Below are 20,030 nucleotides of genomic sequence, written 5' to 3'. Positions count from 1 at the left end.
GCTAAATTTTAAGTCATTGAACATGGTTACACATACCTCATATACAAAAGCCCCGGGGGAGACTGGATACATCCCAAAGGGAGGGGAAGGGTAATGGGATGTGACCCACCCAGACAAGCTGGGCAGGAGCAGGAGAGGCAGGGGGGCACCCACTTCATAACTCTTTTGGTTTTAGTCAGGTGTTCTGAATCTTTGCTGTCTATTTCTAGCTTCGGAGTACATTATCCAGGGTTCCCATATCCTCAAAAATTGCTCCTTATTGTCTAGTATGTCTGCAGAAGCACTACTCATCTGATAGTAGAAATCAATCTTATTCTTGATTAACAAAAATGATGGCACAGATGTCTTCCAGTATCTAGCTATGTTTAGTTTAGTTATCGTACAGATAAGTGCTATTAATTTATTAACTCTTGAATTCAGACCTGGTAGGGGTTCATGTAGCAGTGCCTGAGTAGGGGATAAATTAATTTGTCTTTCCAAAATTTCACTCAGAAGAGATGACGTTTGGGACCATATATTAATTACATGACAGCAATGCCACCACATATGGGAGTATGTCCCTCTTTCATTGCAACCTCGTAAACAATTTGTGTTAGCCTGAATCTTATGTATTCTGGAGGGGTGAAAGTACCATCGGAATGCCACTTTTATGAAATTTTCTTTTAAATGGGCACATATCGAAAAAGAAGTACCAGACCTAAGAGTGTCACACCACTTTTCTGCTGACCTGGTGAAATTTAATTCAGACTCCCATTTTATCATGAATGGTAATTTATTTAACTTAGGAGGTGTATTGAATTGAATATAAAGGTCGGAGATTGCTCCTCTAATCCTACTGGTGGCCAGGCACAACCTCTCTACATAAGAACTAGCAGACATCTTATCGTTACCTAAAACTTCAGCTACCCTGGCTCTCAACTGAAGGTAGTGAAACCAACTGGCAACCCCCGACCTTTTGAGTTCAGCATACTGATGGAAAGTTATAACCTTAGTCCCCTCAAGAGCATCTGCAATTCGATATAGTCCCTTGTTTGCCCATTTCTCTTGTGTATCTTGGTCATAACTAGTGGATAACGTTACCAGTGGGGTTGCTTTCGATCCCCTCTGAAGCAAGGGGTATTTGGTTGTCAAGGTGTCCCACATTATCAATGTATGTGCTATGGTGATAAAGGATCTCCAATTAGTGGGTCTATCTTTTTTTTTAGACCACAAGAGTTTATAAATAGGGTATGTCTTCATCATGTCTGATTCTATCTGTACCCATTGGATTTTATCTAAATGATTATGCCACAGGGTGGATTGCGCCATTCTAGCTGCGTAATAATAGGATGTTAAATCCGGCAGCCCCATCCCTCCTCCCACCTTATGTCTACTAAGGGTTTGTTTGTTTACTCTAGATCTTTGGTATTTCCATATAAAAGCTATTATGTCTTTTTGTATTTTCTGTAGTGTTGAGGTGGGTACATTTATAGGTAATGACCGAAAAAGATATAGAATTTTAGGCAGAACTGTCATCTTGACCGAAGTCAATCTGCCATATAGGGAGATATTAAGCTTGTTCCATCTGGATAGTAAATTTTTAATGTGCGTGAACAAAGGTATGTAGTTTAGTTTATATAGATAATCCAGATTGCTTGGAATGTTAATGCCCAGGTATTTCATACCCCTGTCAGACCAAGTAAAGTCAAAATTCAGTATTAAAAGTTTTTTAGTGTGTTCTGGAAGATGTACACTAATAGCCTCACACTTATCATTATTAATCTTGTAACCCGAGATATTGGCAAATTTGCCAATAGTCGAGTATATTAGGGGGAGAGAGATCATAGGTTTAGTGACAGACAGAATAACATCATCTGCAAACAGGCTGATCTTATGTTCCTGGTCTTGTATTTTAATGCCTGTAATATCTACGTTTTGCCTGATGCTGGCTGCTAATGGTTCGATGCATAGTGCAAATAGTAGTGGTGATAAAGGGCAGCCCTGCCTGGTTCCATTAAGAATTGTTATAGATGAAGACTTATACCCAGCTATTTTAATAAAGGCAGAAGGGTTAGAATATATTGTAGAAATAGCCGCACAAAAATTTCCCGTAAAGCCCATATGTTTTAATACTAAGTCCAAATAGCCCCATCTTACACGGTCAAATGCCTTCCCTGCATCCAGGGAAAGAAACAGAGAAGGCACAGCCTGCTTGGATGAGTAATCTATGAGATCTATTACCTTCCGAATGTTATCTGGAGCCTCCCTGTTGCGAATAAATCCCACCTGGTCCTGATGGACAAGTTTTGGGAGAATATCATTTAGCCTGACTGCCAGGATTTTGGTAAACAATTTAATGTCTAAGTTAATTAACGAGATAGGTCTGTAATTTTTACAAAGTTGCTTGCATTTTCCAGGTTTAGGCAACACTGATATACGAGCCTCTAGAAGTTCCTTAGGGATCTCTCCACCTTCTAGCATATGGTTAAATATTGTAACTAAGATGGGGCTAATATCTTGCATAAGTGTTTTATAAAAAATACCCGAGTAGCCATCAGGACCAGGTGCCTTTCCAATCTTTAGACTACGGATTGCTTGTTTCACTTCTTGAGTAGTTATTCGCGCATTCAACTTATCTAAGTCTCCCTCCTCAATTTTAGGTAGTTTACAGGCCTGCAAAAAATATTGGTATCTAAGGCTAAATCAAGTGGGTTACCTTGTGTCGGTATAGTGTATAGTTTTTGATAATATTGGGCAAAAGTATTCGCAATGATCTGCGGGTGATTAGAAACCTGTCCATTCGATGTTTGAATTTGTGGGACAGAAGTTATCCTAGATATTTCTTTTAATTTAAAAGCCAACATCTTGTCCGGTTTATTAGCTTGTATAAAATATTGAGCATCCACAAGTTTCAAGGATCTGGTTGCCTCGCTTGTCAGCAACTTATCTAGTGAATATTTTCTGTCTTTCAACAATCTGAGTGTCCTGTCATCATGAGTTAAATGATGTTGGGATTGCAGATTCTGTATATCTTGTTTTAAGTGCTCAATCTGTGCTACATAACCCCTATTCTGCTTATTGGATTCTTTTATCAAGATGCCTCTCGCAAAGGCCTTTAGTGCCCCCCATATATGCATAGGATTAGTCACTGAGTCATGGTTTGTCTCTAAAAAGTGTGCTATTTCTGTCTGAAAACTTTGTCTCTAAATAAAGTTGGGTTTATTGTCCAGCTTCTGCCCCTGTAAGGGTCAATCAAGCCAGATATTCTTGTCAACACTATATTATGGTCTGACCATGTTGCAGGCAAAATATCCGAAGCCATTATCAAAGGAGTCATGATCTGGCTAAGTAGAATATAATCAATTCTAGAATACACATTGTGTACACTAGAGTAAAATGAGTAATCTCTGGTTTTCGGGTTGATGTATCTCCAGCTGTCCACCAAATTATGATCTAATAGAAAGTCATACATGAGTTTTTTAGAGTTTTGGGAAGAAGGTTTGTGTGGGATCGATGATTTATCTAATTCTGAATTAAGTACCAAATTAAAATCTCCCCCTATGATTAGGCTTGATTTCTTCCAAGTAGTAAGCAATTTACATATCTTAGACATAAAAAGGGCTTGAGACTCATTGGGAGCATATATGTTGCCAAGAATTACATGTGAGTCATGTATTCTGCCCTTAACAATAATAAATCTACCTGACTTATCTATTATTACCTCATCCTCTTTGAAATTTAGGTCTGAGTGGATTAAGATGGACACTCCGCATTTTTTAGATTGGCATGTGGCATGGAATTGGGTGGGGAAACCTCTATCCCAATACTTCGGGGTTTTCACTTTTGTAAAATGGGTTTCCTGTAATAAGATTATGTGGGCCTTCAGGGATTTATATGTGTCTAGAGCCTTACGTCTCTTAACATTTGAGTGTAACCCTCTAACATTGTGAGAGACTATATTTATAGACATTTCTTAGTCATGTGAAAGATGTTCTTATTACACATGTTGAAAGACTCACCAACTGCAGTACGGCTGGGTCTCCCTCCCCCGGCAAATACAGATCTATCAGCCACTTTTTGCAATGTACATGAAGGCATAGGTTTACCTGCTTGTAGTGCACAAGTAGTCGAGGTGGAAAAACATTTGTCAATTAGTTCAAACAACAAGAAAACAAACAACAATGAACCAGTATTGGTCATAACTAGCAATAGGAATCCTGTAAAGTTAAAGAACAAAACATCATGAAAAATAATAAAGAACATGAAAAACAGTATGAACTTCGGACATATAATATCAGCACATTAGATACATGTCTCAGAAATGTCCAACATTTGAATCATTGGAATGACCCAAATGCATGAGTGAATGAATGAATGAATGAAAGGTGGATCTCTTTCTGACTAATCCTTACTAACTATTTAAACAATGACACACAGGAGTTCTGAGTCAGATCTCATCAATTGTGACAAGATTCTTGAGTTAACCCCCATAAGAAAAATCCAATGAAGTCTCTGACTCCCCCGTTTGGGGACATGAAAGAATACTTATAAGTTGTCTCTTCGACTCAGGTTGGGCTTTCCGAATCATGATTTCTCCTTGGAGTTTTCCCATTTTTGAGAACTGGTGTCCAGGTACGTGTCAGAGCTTTTCGCTGAGGTTTGGGCGATTGTGCTGGAGGGGACGTTCCTCTACCGATGTGAAGTTTGTTCAAAATCAACTGTCCTTCCTCAACTGTGGCACAGGAAAAAGATGTTTTTGTCTACTGTGAAGGACAATCGAAAAGGAAATCCCCATCTATATTTGATTTGGGCATTGGCTAGGGCTGCTACTATTGGTTTGAATTCTCTCCTTTTCCTCAAAGTAATAGGTGATAAATCAGCAAAAATTTGTATTTTGTGGCCTTCATAGGTGATTTCTTGAACTCCTCGGACAACTTGCAGGATTCTATCTTTGATGTGATAATAATGGAGTTTTGTTATAACATCTCTGTGAGCTCCCGGAGTTGGAGGCTTGGTTAGAGCCCGATGTACTCTGTCCATAAGGAGAAATGATGTCTCCGCATCCGGCAATAACTGTTGGAAGATCTGAGTTACAGTATCAGAGAGATTGTTATATTTTTCTGGTAAATTGAGTATGCGGATGTTGGATCTGCGCGATCTGTTTTCCAGATCCTCCAGATGATCTTCCAATTTCTGTATTTGAGCTTGTTGGGAGCTTACTGTGGCCTGTAGTTCCGGGATTTCTTCTACTATTTCATCAACTTTATCTTCTATAGCTGAAGTTCTTTCACCTATGTCTGCGATATCTTGCTTTAGTTCTGATAAGGCTGATCTCATTTCCTCATGAAACATTTGTTTTATTTGCTTTAAAAGGGCCTCGTTTGAGGTATTTGACTTGGGCGGAGACGGAGAGGAATCCGCTATATCTTCAACTGGTTCCATCTGTTGAGAGGAATCTAACATAGCTAGTTTCTTTTTCTGTTGTGATTTTGATAAACACTCTTTGACTGACTGTGTACGGCTTTTCATATTGAGGGCACTGTTAGGAATGATGTATTAATAGAGAGAAGAGAGAAACAAACAGAAAAACTGAAATTTATTCTGTATAGAACCTGCTTAGTGGTTTTGTAGCTTCTGTTGCATAGAACAATACCACTTTGTTGCCAATATAGCAGCCTCACAGCCCGAAATCTTTTTTAGATATCCACCTATATTATTATCTACTCAGTCATGTCCGAAAGGTTCATCCATTAACCATTTAGTCCCACATCATGTCTTCCTCTGCAAAAACTTGCAATAGTGGGCGAATTATCTGGACTGATGGAGAGGGTCTGAATAGGGTATTGTGTGTCAGGGCCGGCTAAATATACCTCTCCTGTATTCCTTGTTGCCCAAAGGCCTTTAGGCTAGAGGATGAAAGATCAGCGAGTGGAAATAGCCCCTGTGAGTACTGTATTACCCTATCTGTGGACCATCTGTTAGATGATCGTCATGTAGGATGGTAATTATGCTTCACTTTAGTCCAAAATATGAGCAGTTGCAAAAATAAAGCACTCAACTCCCCAGGGAAGCTGTCCTCACAGGACCATCACGGAGAGGGAATCTTGGATATGACCCACCAGTACTGGGACTGGCAGGAAAGGGGTGGGGAGAGAGTGCTAGTGTCTGCTGTAGATATTTCTCCAAAACTGTTAATCAGTAGTAGCCAAACAAAGCAGTTTCTGACCGCCTCAACTCTCCAGGACTGATTAATTCAGTGTCTCTCCTTATAGTCTCTAGATGTGTCTGCCTGATAAAGTTGGGGAGCAAAGTTGCAAATACTCTTTTAAATGAAAGCCTGAGTGGGGGATGGTAGCTGAGATATTATTGTGCTGCAGCATGGAAATGCACCTAGTTCAAAAGTCTTTCTCCACACTTGCAATTAGGATGCTGTGCTGTTATTAATGGCTCTTGCTGCACTAAACCTCTCTGGCCCCCTCAATATATAATGTGCCAACCCCACCTTTTCCACTCCATAAAAAATGCAAAAGGAGAGAAAAGTGGTAATGAAGAAAAAAAAAAAAAAAAAAGAAGAGAAAAAGTGTCTTTAAAATGGCTAAATCACAATGGGCTTTTTCTTTTTTTCAATTGAGCAGATCTTCCTGTTATGGAAGGAAGGCCCACCTTGGGACACCTCTCCAGTTATTAAAGAGTTATGATGCAGGGTCTTGAATGTCTCTCCCCCACCCAGCTTCAGCTGAAAATGTGGATAGGCCCAGGGCCCTTTCTCTGCTTTATAAAGTGCCCCTTTCTCTTAGCTATGATGTCAATTAGCCCTACTAGTGCTTGACCACATCTGTTACACTGACCTTAGGTAGTTTGGTGATCTTTAAAGAACTTTTTGTGAGGCCTTTCGATCCGGTGCAGACCGAAGCCGGGGGGTTTCCTGGTTTTGTTCTGGTTCTCAAAACCGGATTGAGTTCAGTTTTTCCCAATCTTAAAAAAGGCTCCTTGTATTGATAATCCTCTGCTTGGGGATGTTGCTCCTTATCCTTTTAAGGCTTTATTAGGTCTCAAAAAGCACTTTTTATCAGTTTAATGGAGTATATAACACAGAGCTCTCCACAAGTGCTGCTGCTTCATTAGCTGGCTAGCTCCTCCCATCCATTTATACTTTATTTTTATTGGTTTAACTATTCAATCATACATGTTTAAAAACACTTAAACTCTCTAACTATATAGCATAGGTATGTGAATAATACCTCTGAGAATCATGTATCTATCAAGCAGTCGGATACAAACAATATCTTTTGTAGCTGGCTATTAATGAATTCAGAAATAACGTAACAAGAGGACCTGGTAATATGTGGGATGTCAGATTACGAGATTAAAGCTATCTAGCTAATACTCTATCTGTAATTATAAAGTCCTTGCTTACACAGATAACTTTAGCACATCTGTTCAGTGTAATAGATTCTGTCTGCTTAAGCCCCTTCTATAGCGGGGGCTAGATTAACATTTAACTGACTTGTTTCACTATCATAGCATAACGTCTGATCTCAGAATAAAAACACACATTTACAATCTATTGGCAAAAATTATTGCAATCAACAATTTATCATAGGGAGTAAGTGGTCAAAAAGAAAAGACGAGAGTATGTACTCTCTGAAGCCAGACCCCTGACACGTGTTTCGCTCACGCTTCCTCAGAGGGGTTACACGCCGGCTGTTTGGTAAATCTATTTACTGGTTCATAAGTCCCACCTTGTGTGGATTCGATGATCATGAGGAATTATCTTGCTTCTGATTGGTAGGATTGCATGTCAATCATGTTTAGGCATCCAATGAGGATGCATTTTTCATTCAAAACCTTATGCTATACTCTTACATGTTGCGAACTTATGCAAGTTGGTTACGATAATATGTTCTTTATTTTGCTGCTGAAGAATAAGTTCTAAATTTTCTTGTTGTACATACTTTCACTTGTTGTGTGTACTTGGTATTATACCACAGAGATATTATTTGATAATAAGACCATATGCAGGATTTTCGATCTATTTATTACAGGTGGTATTATAATGAAAATATTAAATACATCAGTAGCATGACAATAATGACAGATGTTTTAATGACAGAAGCAAGATTACGCAGAACACTGTGTACACCATTTCTGACATATTTTAATAGTGTCATTGGGGTTTGGTGTCTATTAATGTTAGTATTTCTTTAGAGTCAAATGGGTTATTCTAAATTTTTAGGGCAGTAGATACCAGTAATGTTTTGAAGAGGAAAGTGGTTTAATTAGGTTCACATTAGGTGCGTGTAAATTTTAAAAGGTGCAGGTATAGATGTTTCTAAATATTATGTGAAAGTCACTTTCTATGAATTAGTTACTTAAAAGTTTGTTGAAGAGAAGAGTGGTTGTGTGCACGTATAGTTAAAGAGAAAGGTCACATAAGTAAAAATTATCTTAATAAAGGGAAGTGGATGTGAAGTATATGAAAAACGTAGTGATTGAGTGTCACGAATGAATTGCATTATTACATTTTGTGTATTGTTGCTTACAAATAATTCATACTAGGGTAATAAAGTGTTAAGTAATTAACACAAATAATTATTAAGAGAAGAAGTGAAAAGTGTCTAGGAAAGGGATGAAATCCTTAATCAAACATTAAGTAAGTAGTAGCTGCTGTCAATGTGCAAAATTAAATATATTTAGTTGTAATGTACTATGATTATAAGTATACAAAGTAATTGTTAGACATTGAGTCCTTTTAGGTTGTATGGAGTCTAATAGATATATTCATCTACATTCTGACTTTAAAAGTGCTTCTTCCAGTTTTCCTTCTCTTATGCCCAGAGAGATATTGAAAAGGAAAGTATAAAACCAAAATCAAATTTTGTACCATCTCCAACAATTTCCCCAGAAGTTTAAACATTTTGCAAAATTGTATGTAACCAGATTGAAAAACTACCATCAATCAGAGGGAAAGTAATAATATTTTCCAACCAGAAATAAAAGCACTTGAGGAAATCAAAACGGGGTCAGATGTAGTAATAAAACCGTCTGACAAGGGCGGAAATATTGTTCTATGGCCTAAAGAAAAATATTTAGCAGAAGCTCTAAAACTGAATAATACAACATGTTATAAACAATGTTCAATCCACATGAAACGTATACCGAACAATATAACAAAATGGTACTAAAAACTTGGAAAGAAGGTATTATTACCAAAACAGAGAAAATGTATCTGACCAAAACCAATCCTAAAATGGCCACAATTTACTCCATACCAAAAGTACATAAAACTTATCTGAGCCACCGGGAAGTCCCATAGTATCAGGAAATGCAAATGTAAATTCATAGATTTGAGACTATGAGAATACCTAACTATGTTATCTTCTTATATTCGTGACACAATGGAAGTGTTACAAGTACTATGAGATCTTAAAGTAACATATACTACCTGTGGATGTTGAATCATTGTACACCAGCATCCGCCATAATGATGGTTTAAAAGCAATCAGTTATTTTTTTTTTTATCCACTAATACCAATAACAACCAACAACATAATGCCTTTGTTCTGCAAATCCTAAAATTTGTATTAACACACAACGTATTTACGTTTAAGGATAGATATTATCTCCAAGTCCAAGGAACAGGCATGGGACAGCATCAGCGCCCACATATGCAAATCTGTTCCTTGAATTTTGGGAATCCTTTAATGTATTTACTGGGGAAATAGATTGATATACACAGCAAATACCCTTATGGGTTAGATATATCAATGATGTGCTCTTCATATGGGAAGGCACAAAAACAGAATTGAAAAAATTCATACAAATACTCAATATTAGTGATAAAAACATCACTGACATATCAAGCAAATTTAAGTACAGTGAATTTCTTAGATCTTACCATCAGAAAAAATGAAGATGGCAGCATTGACACACAAATGTATAAAAGAAATATCTACAAATACCTTATGGCACCATACCAGTGCCCACCCTCCAAGTACACTCAAAACAATACCACAAGGGGAATTCATAAGACTGTGAAGAAATTGTTACAATGTACAAACATATTTACAAGAAAGCACTGAAATGATGGAAAGACTAATCCAAAGAGGATATAGTAAACGATCATTAAAATCAGCCAGAATGGCAGCTTTAAAACAAGATAGAAACAACTTATTAAAACCTAAAGCCAAAAATCAAGAAGAAATATGTCCAAGATTATTTACCACATATCATCCCCAAATGCAACAGATATTTGAGATTATGAATACAAATTAGTACAAACTTCAAAATGATACCACACGTGCACATATGATAGGGCATAAAATAACCACTGGGTACCAAAGACCCAGAAATCTAAAAGATCAATTGGTTCAAAGCCACTACATTCATATCCCAAATAAACACCAAAAGACCCAGGAATGTATCCATGTGGTTCTTGTTCAGCATGTACATATGTAACTAAAATCAAACAAATCACTGACAAAACACGCAAAATTCACAAATTAGAACACTATACATGTCAGTCAACAGGAGTAATCTATGTTCTTTTTTGTTCATGCTAGATAGTTTACGTATGCATGACAACCCGCAAAGCCAGGGTAAGAATTTTGGAGCATGCCAATAATATCAAAAATGCCACAAAGGATATATCCAAAGGTAAAACTATCACATCAGTGGCACAACATTTTCTAAAAATTCACAAGTGGAATCATTGGCTTGAAATATGCCATGATACAGAAAATCTCTCTGGGCATAAGAGAAGAAAATCTGGAAGAAGCACTTTTTTAAATTTAGAATGTAGATGGATAAATCTATTAGACTCCATACAACCTAAATGACTCAATGAATATAACAATAACTTTGTATACCTATAATCATAGTACATTACAACTAAACGGCTCGATTACGAGTTTTGCGTTATAAGGGGTGCGGTGCTAACTTGCAAGTTATTGTCACTGCTCACTTCTCTACAGCGCTGGTATTACAAGTTTTCATAAACCCGGCGTTATTAGGTAAGAAGTGAGCTAAAGCAACATTGTGCTCCATACCGCACTCCAATACCAGCGCTTCTTAAGTCAGCTGAGCTGGTTTTACGTGCTCGTGCACGATTTCCCCATAGACATTAATGGGGAGAGCCGGATGAAAAAAAGCCTAACACCTGCAATAAAGCAGTGTAAAGCTCAGTAACGCAGCCCCATTGATTCCTATGGGGAAACTAAATTTATGTTTACACCTAACACCCTAACATGAACCCTGAGTCTAAACACCCCTATTCTTACACTTATTAACCCCTAATCTGCCGCTCTGGACATCGCCAACACCTACATTATACTTATTAACCCCTAATCTCCTGCCCCCAACATCGCCGGCACCTACATTATATTTATTAACCCCTAATCTCCTGCCCCCAATGTCGCCGCAACCTACCTGCACTTATTAACCCCTAATCTGCTGCCCCCAACGTCTCTGCCACTATAATAAACATATTAACCCCTAAACCGCCGCACTCCCGCATCGCAAACACTAGTTAAATATTATTAACCCTTAATCTGCCGTCCCTAACATCGCCGCCACCTACCTACATTTATTAACCCCTAATCTTCCGCCCCAGTATACTAAATTTATTAACCCCTAAACCTAAGTCTAACCCTAACACCCCCTAACTTAAATATCATTTAAAATAAATCTAAATAAAACCTACTATCAGTACCTAAATACTTACCTATAAAATAAACCCTAAGCTAGCTACAAAATAACCAATAGTTACGTTGTAGCTAGCTTAGGGTTTATTTTTATTTTACAGGCAAGTTTGTATTTATTTTAACTAGGTAGAATAGTTACTAAATAGTTATTAACTATTTACTAACTACCTAGCTAAAATAAATACAAATTTACCTGTAAAATAAAACCTAACCTGAGTTACACTGACACCTATCACTACACTACAATTAAATAAATTACTTAAATAAAATACAATTACCTAAATTACAAAAAAAACAAACACTGAATTACACAAAATAAAAAACAAATTATCAGATATTTAAACTAATTTAAAGGGAACCACAACACCTGCTGTAAATGTTTTAAACTAACTTTTTCTGATTATCCAAAAAAAAAAATGACTGTAATGCTGTATGCAGTCTTTATCTTACTGCATTCTGTTGTAGATAAAAGCTTTACCATTTAAACGTTGATCTGCAGCATTGCATGTGCTATGCAAGCTGCCCTCTTGTAACGTACGTTCCACAACACTATGTCACATGATGCACACGGCACCAGCTATTACTAAATCATAGTAAGCCCTGCAGTGTCTGACAAGAACGGCTTCAGGCACTGTTATGTTTATAAATAGAACGAGCAGGGAAGGAAGTGTGAGGGGGAGGAGAGGTGGAGAGGGGGGCACAGGGGAAGGAAAGAAAGCAAACTCACCCTGCATAAAAAATTGTAACAAGAGACATTCATCTACGGAAGCTTTTCTTCCCCATGTGCCTCCCTCTCTGCCTCTCCTCCCCCTCACACTTCCTTCCCTGCTCGTTCTATTTATAAACATAACAGTGCCTGAAGCCGTTCTTGTCAGACACTGCAGGGCTCACTATGATTTAGTAATAGCTGGTGCCGTGTGCATCATGTGACATAGTGTTGTGGAATGTACTTTAAAAAAAATGGCAGCTAGCATAGCACATTCAATGCTGCAGATCAACGTTTAAATCATAAAGCTTTTTACAGAATTCAGTAAGATGAAAGATGAATGCAGTAAGATGAAAAGACATTGTTAGTTTATTTTGCACAATTAGATCAAGTTAGTTTAGTATATGTCAGTCAGGTGTTGTGGTTCCCTTTTAAATGCTCAATCCTATTGTCAGGGTGCCAGGAATCAGACTCAGACGAGAAGTGCAAAAATAACACCTTTATTAATCGCAAAAAAATAATAAAAAGTCCACAAAACAAATAACAAGCCAGGAATCAAAACCAGAGCTGGTAGTCAGACAAGCCGAGTAAGGAGCCAAAGCGAATAGTCAGACGAGCCGAGTCGGGAGCAAAAGCGAATAGTCAGACGAGCCGGAATCAGGAACAAGGAGAACAGCAGAGTCAGGAACAAGCCAGGGATCAGGAACCAGGAGAGACGTCAGACAGCCAGGTAATACACAGGAGCTCTTACAAACTGGTCTGAGAACGCAAGGGAAAAGCATACTGAACAGAGGCCCTTTAAATAATAAGTGATGACATCACAATTCTGAGACTGCATCCTGTCTCACACTGATGATGAACACTAGTCTGGCCATAAAAGGAAGTGCAGGAAATGAGCAGCATCACACAGTCTGCACCAGAGTCAGCAAGAGAGGTGAGTAAAATGGCTGCCAGCAGCACATGGCAAACAATGGAGGGAAAAAAACCCTGACACCTATTGGCTGATTGCAAATGAAAAAAAATAGGTCTCAATTTGATAGATATTTTGGACTTTTGCATATATCTTGTCATCTTTATCTTGTGTAATTCAAGGCTTCTAAGAGTTTATTTTATCCTTGTTTTGTACTATTCTTTGTATTGCATAATACCTTTTGATGATGTATTGATACTAATGACCTCAATAAAAAAAAAAAGTATGTTTAAAAAAAAAAAAAAAAGTCAGAAATGGTATACACAGTGTTCTGCGTAATCTTGCTTCTGTCATTAAAACATCTGTCATGATTGTCATGCTACTGATGTATTTAATATTTTCATTATAATACCACCTGTAATAAATAGATCGAAAATCCTGCATATGGTACTATTATCAAATAATATCTCTGTGGTATAATACCAAGTACACACAACAAGTGAAAGTATGTACAACAAGAAAATTTAAAACTTATTCTTCAGCAGCAAAATAAAGAACTCCCTGATAAAGTAACATATATTATCATAACTAACTTGCATAAAGTCGCAACATGTAACAGAATGTATCATAAGGCTTTGAATGAAAAATGCCTAATTGGATGCCTAAACATGATTGACATGCAATCCCACCATTCAGAATCAAGATAATTCCTCATGATCATCCAATCCCACACACAAGGTGGGACTTATGAACCAGTAAATAGATTTACTAAACAGCCGGCGTGTAATCCCTCTGAGGAAGCGTGAGCGAAACACGTGTCAGGGGTCTGGCTTCAGAGAGTACATACTCTCGTCTTTTCTTTTTGACCACTTACTCCCTATGATAAATTGTTTTTTTGCAATAATTTTTGCCAATAGCTTGTAAATGTGTGTTTTTTATTCTGAGATCAGACATTATGCTATGATAGTGAAACAAGTCAGTTAAATGTTTATCTAGCCCCCGCTATAGATGGGGCTTAAGCAGACAGAATCTATTACACTGAACAGCTGTGCTAAAGTTTTGTGTAAGCAAGGACTTTATAATTACAGAGAGTATTAGCTAGATAGCTTTAATTTCGTAATCTGACATCCCACATATTACCAGGTCCTCTTTTTTTTTTTACGTTATTTCTGAATTCATTAATAGCCGGCTACAAAAGATATTGTTTATATCTGACTGCTTGATATTATACAAACCGATTACAATGATCACATCTAGACACATGATTCTCAGAGGTATTATTCACACACCTATGCTATATATCGATATCTATAGAGTTTAGTTGTTTTTAAACATGTATGATTGAATAGTTAAACCAATAAAGATAAAGTATGAATCATTCCTGTATTATTCAGTGAGAATTTTCCTATATAATTGTAGGGGTAAAGCACTCTTTTTTTTTTTTTTTTTTTTTTTTTTTTTTTTTTGTTACAGATTTTTGTAACTCATTTTTCTGAGTCTCCTTAGTGCTATATTGACCCCCTAATAGGTGCTTGTTGATTACAAAATATTTTGCACCTATAGGTACTTCCATTAGTACTACTTTACCTAATATCTTGTTACTATTGCATGTGTGTTGTGTCTGAGGCACCAAGGTTACAAGCAAGTTTGCACGTGTTGTGTCTGAGGCACCCAGGTTAGAGGGGAGTTTGCTGTGTCTAAGGCACTTAGGTTACCGGTGAGTGTTCACTTGTTCTTTGTATGAAGTACATAGGTTACAAGTGAGTGTGCACGCATGTTTCTTAACTTCCTTTTAGCTTAAATGATGCAAAGAAGAGATGTGAGGGAAAAGTACTGCAGTGAGTGTGTATTTGTGTTATTGAATGTCTGGGAAATACACAAACTTTTTCATGCTAAAGTTATAAAACGAGATCATGGGATATAAAATCTAAATTTAATATGTGCAGGCGAAGATAATGCGAATAAAGTGAAAGTTGAGATATCAGAAGATCTGTGCGTGAGGCTGGGAGCCACAGATGAGAAAACCAGTGACTGTATCAGCCCAGGTTAGTGTGCACGTGTTACTTGTATTGTCCCTATTTTGTGCTTAGATACAAGGTAATCAGGAAGGTAAAAAGCATATTAATATACCGGTATTGGATATGCAAAACTGGGGAATGGTAAATAAGGGGATTATCTATCTTTTTTTTTTTTAAACAAAAACATTTTTGGTGTTGATTGTCCCTTTTTTTTTTTTTTTTTTTTTTTTTTTTTTTTTAAACAAAAGCTTTTTATTAAGGACGTAATTTCAACAAACAATCTTTCCAAGTTAAGGCAATAACAGTATACATACAATGAATTTACATGAAAGATATGGATATGTGCATGGGGATTGGTTGGATTGATGGGCAGATGAGATCAGCAATCTTTCCCAACATGAAAGTCCTCGTTTTTACAGAGGTATCTCGTGTATATACAGTAGTTGTTCCAAAACATAATCTCATAACAACAATCTACACTGGTGTAATTTTTAAGGTAATAAATCAGTCAATAGAGGGCACACATCAATAGGGTTGAGAGATGGTGTTACACTATGCTATACTATATTAAATTAAATTAAACTGCAGACTCCCCATAATATTGGGTCGTTAATGTGGAGGGGACTCCCGGACCCCTCTCCGCCTATCTGTGGTTTACAGCGTAGGTTCCGTTTTCTATGTTGTCTTATTGCAGGCCTGTCTCAACAGGGGGGTATCTGGGGTAGGGGTGAAACTCTGAAGTGATCGCACTGTTTCAAGAGAAAAAGGGGGGCAATGTTAGGGGGCACAAGGGAGAGGCCGAAGGGGGTATACTTTGGGTTTTATAGATATCTAGGTGTCGGCTGGGCGGTTGAACAGGGACTCCCAAGGTTCCCAAGTAAGGCAATAATTTTGCAGTTGCCCTCTTTCCCTGGCTACAAAATTTTCCATAGTCTTAATGTAGTTTACACCTTCCAGTACACTCTGTAATCTTGGGGGTTGGCTCTTCTTCCAGTTCCTAGCTATAAGGAGCTTGGCAGAAATGAGTATATAGATCAGAAGGTTCTGTTTAATCTTGGGTATGCTATCAAGCTCTAAATGTAATATGGCTAGGGCGGGGTTCAAGTCCGTCGTTAATCCCAAATCTCTACAGACCTTTTCTACCTTTTTCCAGTAATCCGTCAATCTAGGGCACGTCCACCAGATATGTAGGGGAGACCCAGGTTCTCCACATCCCCTCCAACACTGTTGTGAATGCCCGGGAAAGAGCTTCTGTAGCTTTGTGGGCACCAAGTGCCATCTGGTAATTACTTTAAAGTATAGTTCGTATAAGGTGATGCAGTGAGTTGCTTTTTTCGTTAAGCTAATGGCTTTGTGCCAAGTCTCAGTTGTGAATGTTAGCTGTAAGTCTCTCTCCCAGGCATCCATATGCGTTGTCTTTTGGGAGGTTGTTTCCTCTATGAGGCAGTGGTAGTGTATCGAGAGAGGTTTAAACTGTTGAAGATTGGCCATCCATCTTGCCTCCCACATAGTCAATTCTCTCATTGAGTCGTCTAGAAATCCCCAGGATTTCATTAATGTGCGCAACCTTAATAGATCGAATCTCAGGTTGGGGGTCAAGGTAGGGGAATCTAACATATCCTGGTGTGGTCGTAGCTTGGCATTATTATAAAAGTCCTGTAAAGTCTTTATGTCTGAGTCAGTCCAGGTGTTAAGATGGGCGTTGGGTAATCCTATCAAGAGGCCTCTTATGGAGTGCACTGGTGAGGGGTGTGGGGCTATCAGTTTATTATGTCTTAGTTTAAACCATGTCTCTTGGCAGCCCTTCACGATGTTGTTTGCAGTGTGTACTTTAATTTGCCAATGTGGAGGTAGCCAAAGCAAGTCCTCCAAGTTAATGTATGCTGGCAGTGATGCCTGTTCTAGTTCTCTCCATCTTGTCGGGGGGAGTTCTTTAGCCCAGGCTGTAACATGTGTTATCATTGCCGCTTCATAATATTTCCTGACATTGGGAAGGCCCAAGCCTCCCTTCTCCAGTGGCATGTGTAGAATATGTGCTGCTACCCGAGGTCTCTTATCATGCCAAGTATAGGTGTTAAAAAGAGCCTGGAACTTTCTGAGTAAGGTGCATGGAACTGGTAGCGGAATGCACCGGAACAGATACGTAAGTTTAGGAAGAATCATCATTTTAAGAGCTGCTATCCTACCTAACCAAGAAATCTCGTCGTATCGTTTGGAATGAAGCTCTGCAGTGATATTTGTTAGGAGATTTTCAAAGTTCTCTTTTATCACCGTGGCTTTAGCATGGGACAGAAAAACTCCCAAGTGACGAATTCCTTTGGAGGACCACTTAAAAGAATAGGTGGATTGGATAGAGGCACTTTCATTCTGTGGAATATTAATGGAGTATGCTTCCGTTTTAGTCACATTCAATTTATAATATGAGATTTCCCCAAATTGTTGGAATAGGGCCATTAATGGGTGTAGAGAATTAATGGGGTCTGAGAGAAAGACTGTAAGGTCGTCTGCAAAGAGTGCCAATTTCTGAGGGGTATCATGTAGTTGTACACCTTGGATCTCTCTAGATTCTCTAATGGCGAGCGCCAGAGGCTCGATCGCAAGGACAAATAGGAGAGGGGAGAGTGGGCACCCCTGCCTGGTCCCATTTCGAATCATTATTTTGGGCGAACAGAATCCCTGTCCCCGAATAACTGCTGTGGGAGTGGAATATAAAGCTTTGACCGCCTTGACGAAGGAATCCGGAATTCCGAACGCCGATAGGGTCTGGAACAGGTAGTCCCATCTCACCCTGTCAAACGCCTTTTCGGCATCTAGTGACAGGGTGAGCATTTGGAGGTCCATATCCGCAGCTTCCGAGAATATATTTAGGAGGCGTCGGGTATTATCCGTGCCCTGTCGGCCCTGGACAAAGCCCACTTGATCCAAGTGTATGAGCGTCTGCAGGTGCTTCCCCAGTCTATTCGCTAGCATTTTAGCGTAGATTTTGGCATCAACATTGATAAGGGAGATGGGTCTATAACTAGAGCACAGTAGGGGATCTTTACCTTCTTTGGGGATTGTTGTGATGCTGGCCTCCAAGAGTTCGGCCAGAAAGCTACCTCTGGATGCAGCATCACTAAACAATCGGAGTAGTATCGGAGCTACAATTGGGCTGAGTGCACGGTAAAATGTTACCGTAAAACCGTCCGGGCCTGGGGCTTTATGAGGTGTCAGTTCGCTTATGGCTATTTTAATCTCTGTTAGTGTAAATTGTTGTTCTAGTTCCGTCCTGGCTTCTTCAGAAAGGGTGGGGATAGACAGTCCTTTTAAGAACCCCTGGATATCACTATGGTTGGCTTTAGCCATCCCTTCAGTTGCCTCAATGTCGTACAGGGAGGAGTAGTAAGCTGCAAATGCAGCGCCTATGTCTTTGGGCGCGTGTACTGCTCCTCTAGGTGTCTCAATGTGGGGTATTCTCTTTTGTTGCGTGCGCTTGCGGAGTTTGTTAGCGAGCAGTTTGTCTGCTCTATTCCCTTTATAGTAATAGAGTTGTTTGAGTTTGTGCAGGTTCTCTTGGACCCTTATCAAATCTCGTTTGGCTATTTCATCTCTAATAATTCCTATTTGGCGTGCCATCTGGGGGCTGGGATGTGTTTTATTAGTCTGCTCGAGTATGCGTAGGTCACCGTAGAGCTTCGCCAAAGACTGACTTCCCTCTTTACGAAGTCGAGCTGTTTTTTTAATGAAATGTCCCCGAAGAAATGCCTTAAGAGCTGCCCACACAATGTCTATGTCAGTATTCCCTATGTCGTTGTGTGTTAGGAATTCCTTAACGGTCTCTTGTAGTGCTGGGAGTTCAACATTAGACAGCCATTGTTCTGGGAGTCTCCATGGGGGTCTACCAGAAAGGGACTGTAGTTTAGAAAAGTCTAGATAAACCATGTCGTGGTCGGACCACGTGCAAGGCCTGATGTTGGGGTTTGTAAAGTGATCTAGGGACCAAGAGTCACAGAATATGTAATCAAGTCGAGAGTATGAGTTATGGGCTTTAGAATGGTGTGTAAAGTCTTTTTCTAGAGGCGCTAGACATCTCCATGCATCATATAAATTGTGTTGGTAGATGAGTTTTCGAAAAGCATTGGAGGTGGATGAAAGAGTCCTATCTGAGTGTGTCGTGAGGGTGGATTGTTTGTCTTTGGAGGGGTCCCATACCATGTTGAAATCTCCCCCTATTATTAAACTTCCCCTTTTGAGCTGATCAACATGTATCAGGAGCTTACGGAGAAAGGGGATTTGCTTGGCATTAGGTGAATATAGGGAAACTAAGGTAAATAAGGTGTCATTGAGTGTGCAGATAAGTATCAGGTATCTACCTTCACTATCTTTTTCGATATATTCCAGTTTGTAGGATAGGTCTTTACTAATTAATATGGCAACACCTCTATTTTTGCTTTCGGAATTAGAGGCGATCTCACAGGTCGGGTAGTGTTTGGAGATCCCAGGGAGTCGGGGCTCTCCGGACCAGTGGGTTTCTTGCAGGAATAAGATATGTAATTTGTGTGTTAGAGCATAGTTCTGCAACAGCTTTCTCTTAGTGGGGGAGTTTAAGCCCTGCGCATTCAACGTAGCTACACGTATTGGGGCCATTATAGTAATGGTCTAGGGGCTATCGGGATCGCTAGGATTAAAGGGTTAGCTTGAAGATGGGGTGTAGGAGTCACTTTTTCCTTAAGGGA

General features: G+C 38.9%; 1 protein-coding gene across 3 annotated transcripts in view; it reads left to right on the top strand.

Annotated features, from left to right (window-relative positions):
* LOC128657322 (uncharacterized) overlaps positions 1-20,030 on the top strand; it is a 97,686-nt gene that overhangs the window by 39,786 nt on the left and 37,870 nt on the right. For all 3 annotated transcript variants that reach the window (XM_053711623.1, XM_053711624.1, XM_053711622.1), the window contains one exon: positions 15,244-15,342. In XM_053711623.1, coding sequence (XP_053567598.1) covers positions 15,244-15,342 — 99 coding nt within the window. The remainder of the gene's footprint in view (positions 1-15,243; positions 15,343-20,030) is intronic.

This window comes from Bombina bombina, chromosome 4 (genome assembly GCF_027579735.1).
Source record: "Bombina bombina isolate aBomBom1 chromosome 4, aBomBom1.pri, whole genome shotgun sequence".
NCBI classification, from domain to species: domain Eukaryota; kingdom Metazoa; phylum Chordata; class Amphibia; order Anura; family Bombinatoridae; genus Bombina; species Bombina bombina.
Note: the sequence above shows the minus strand (reverse complement) of the source record. Positions and strands in the feature narration are given on the sequence as shown.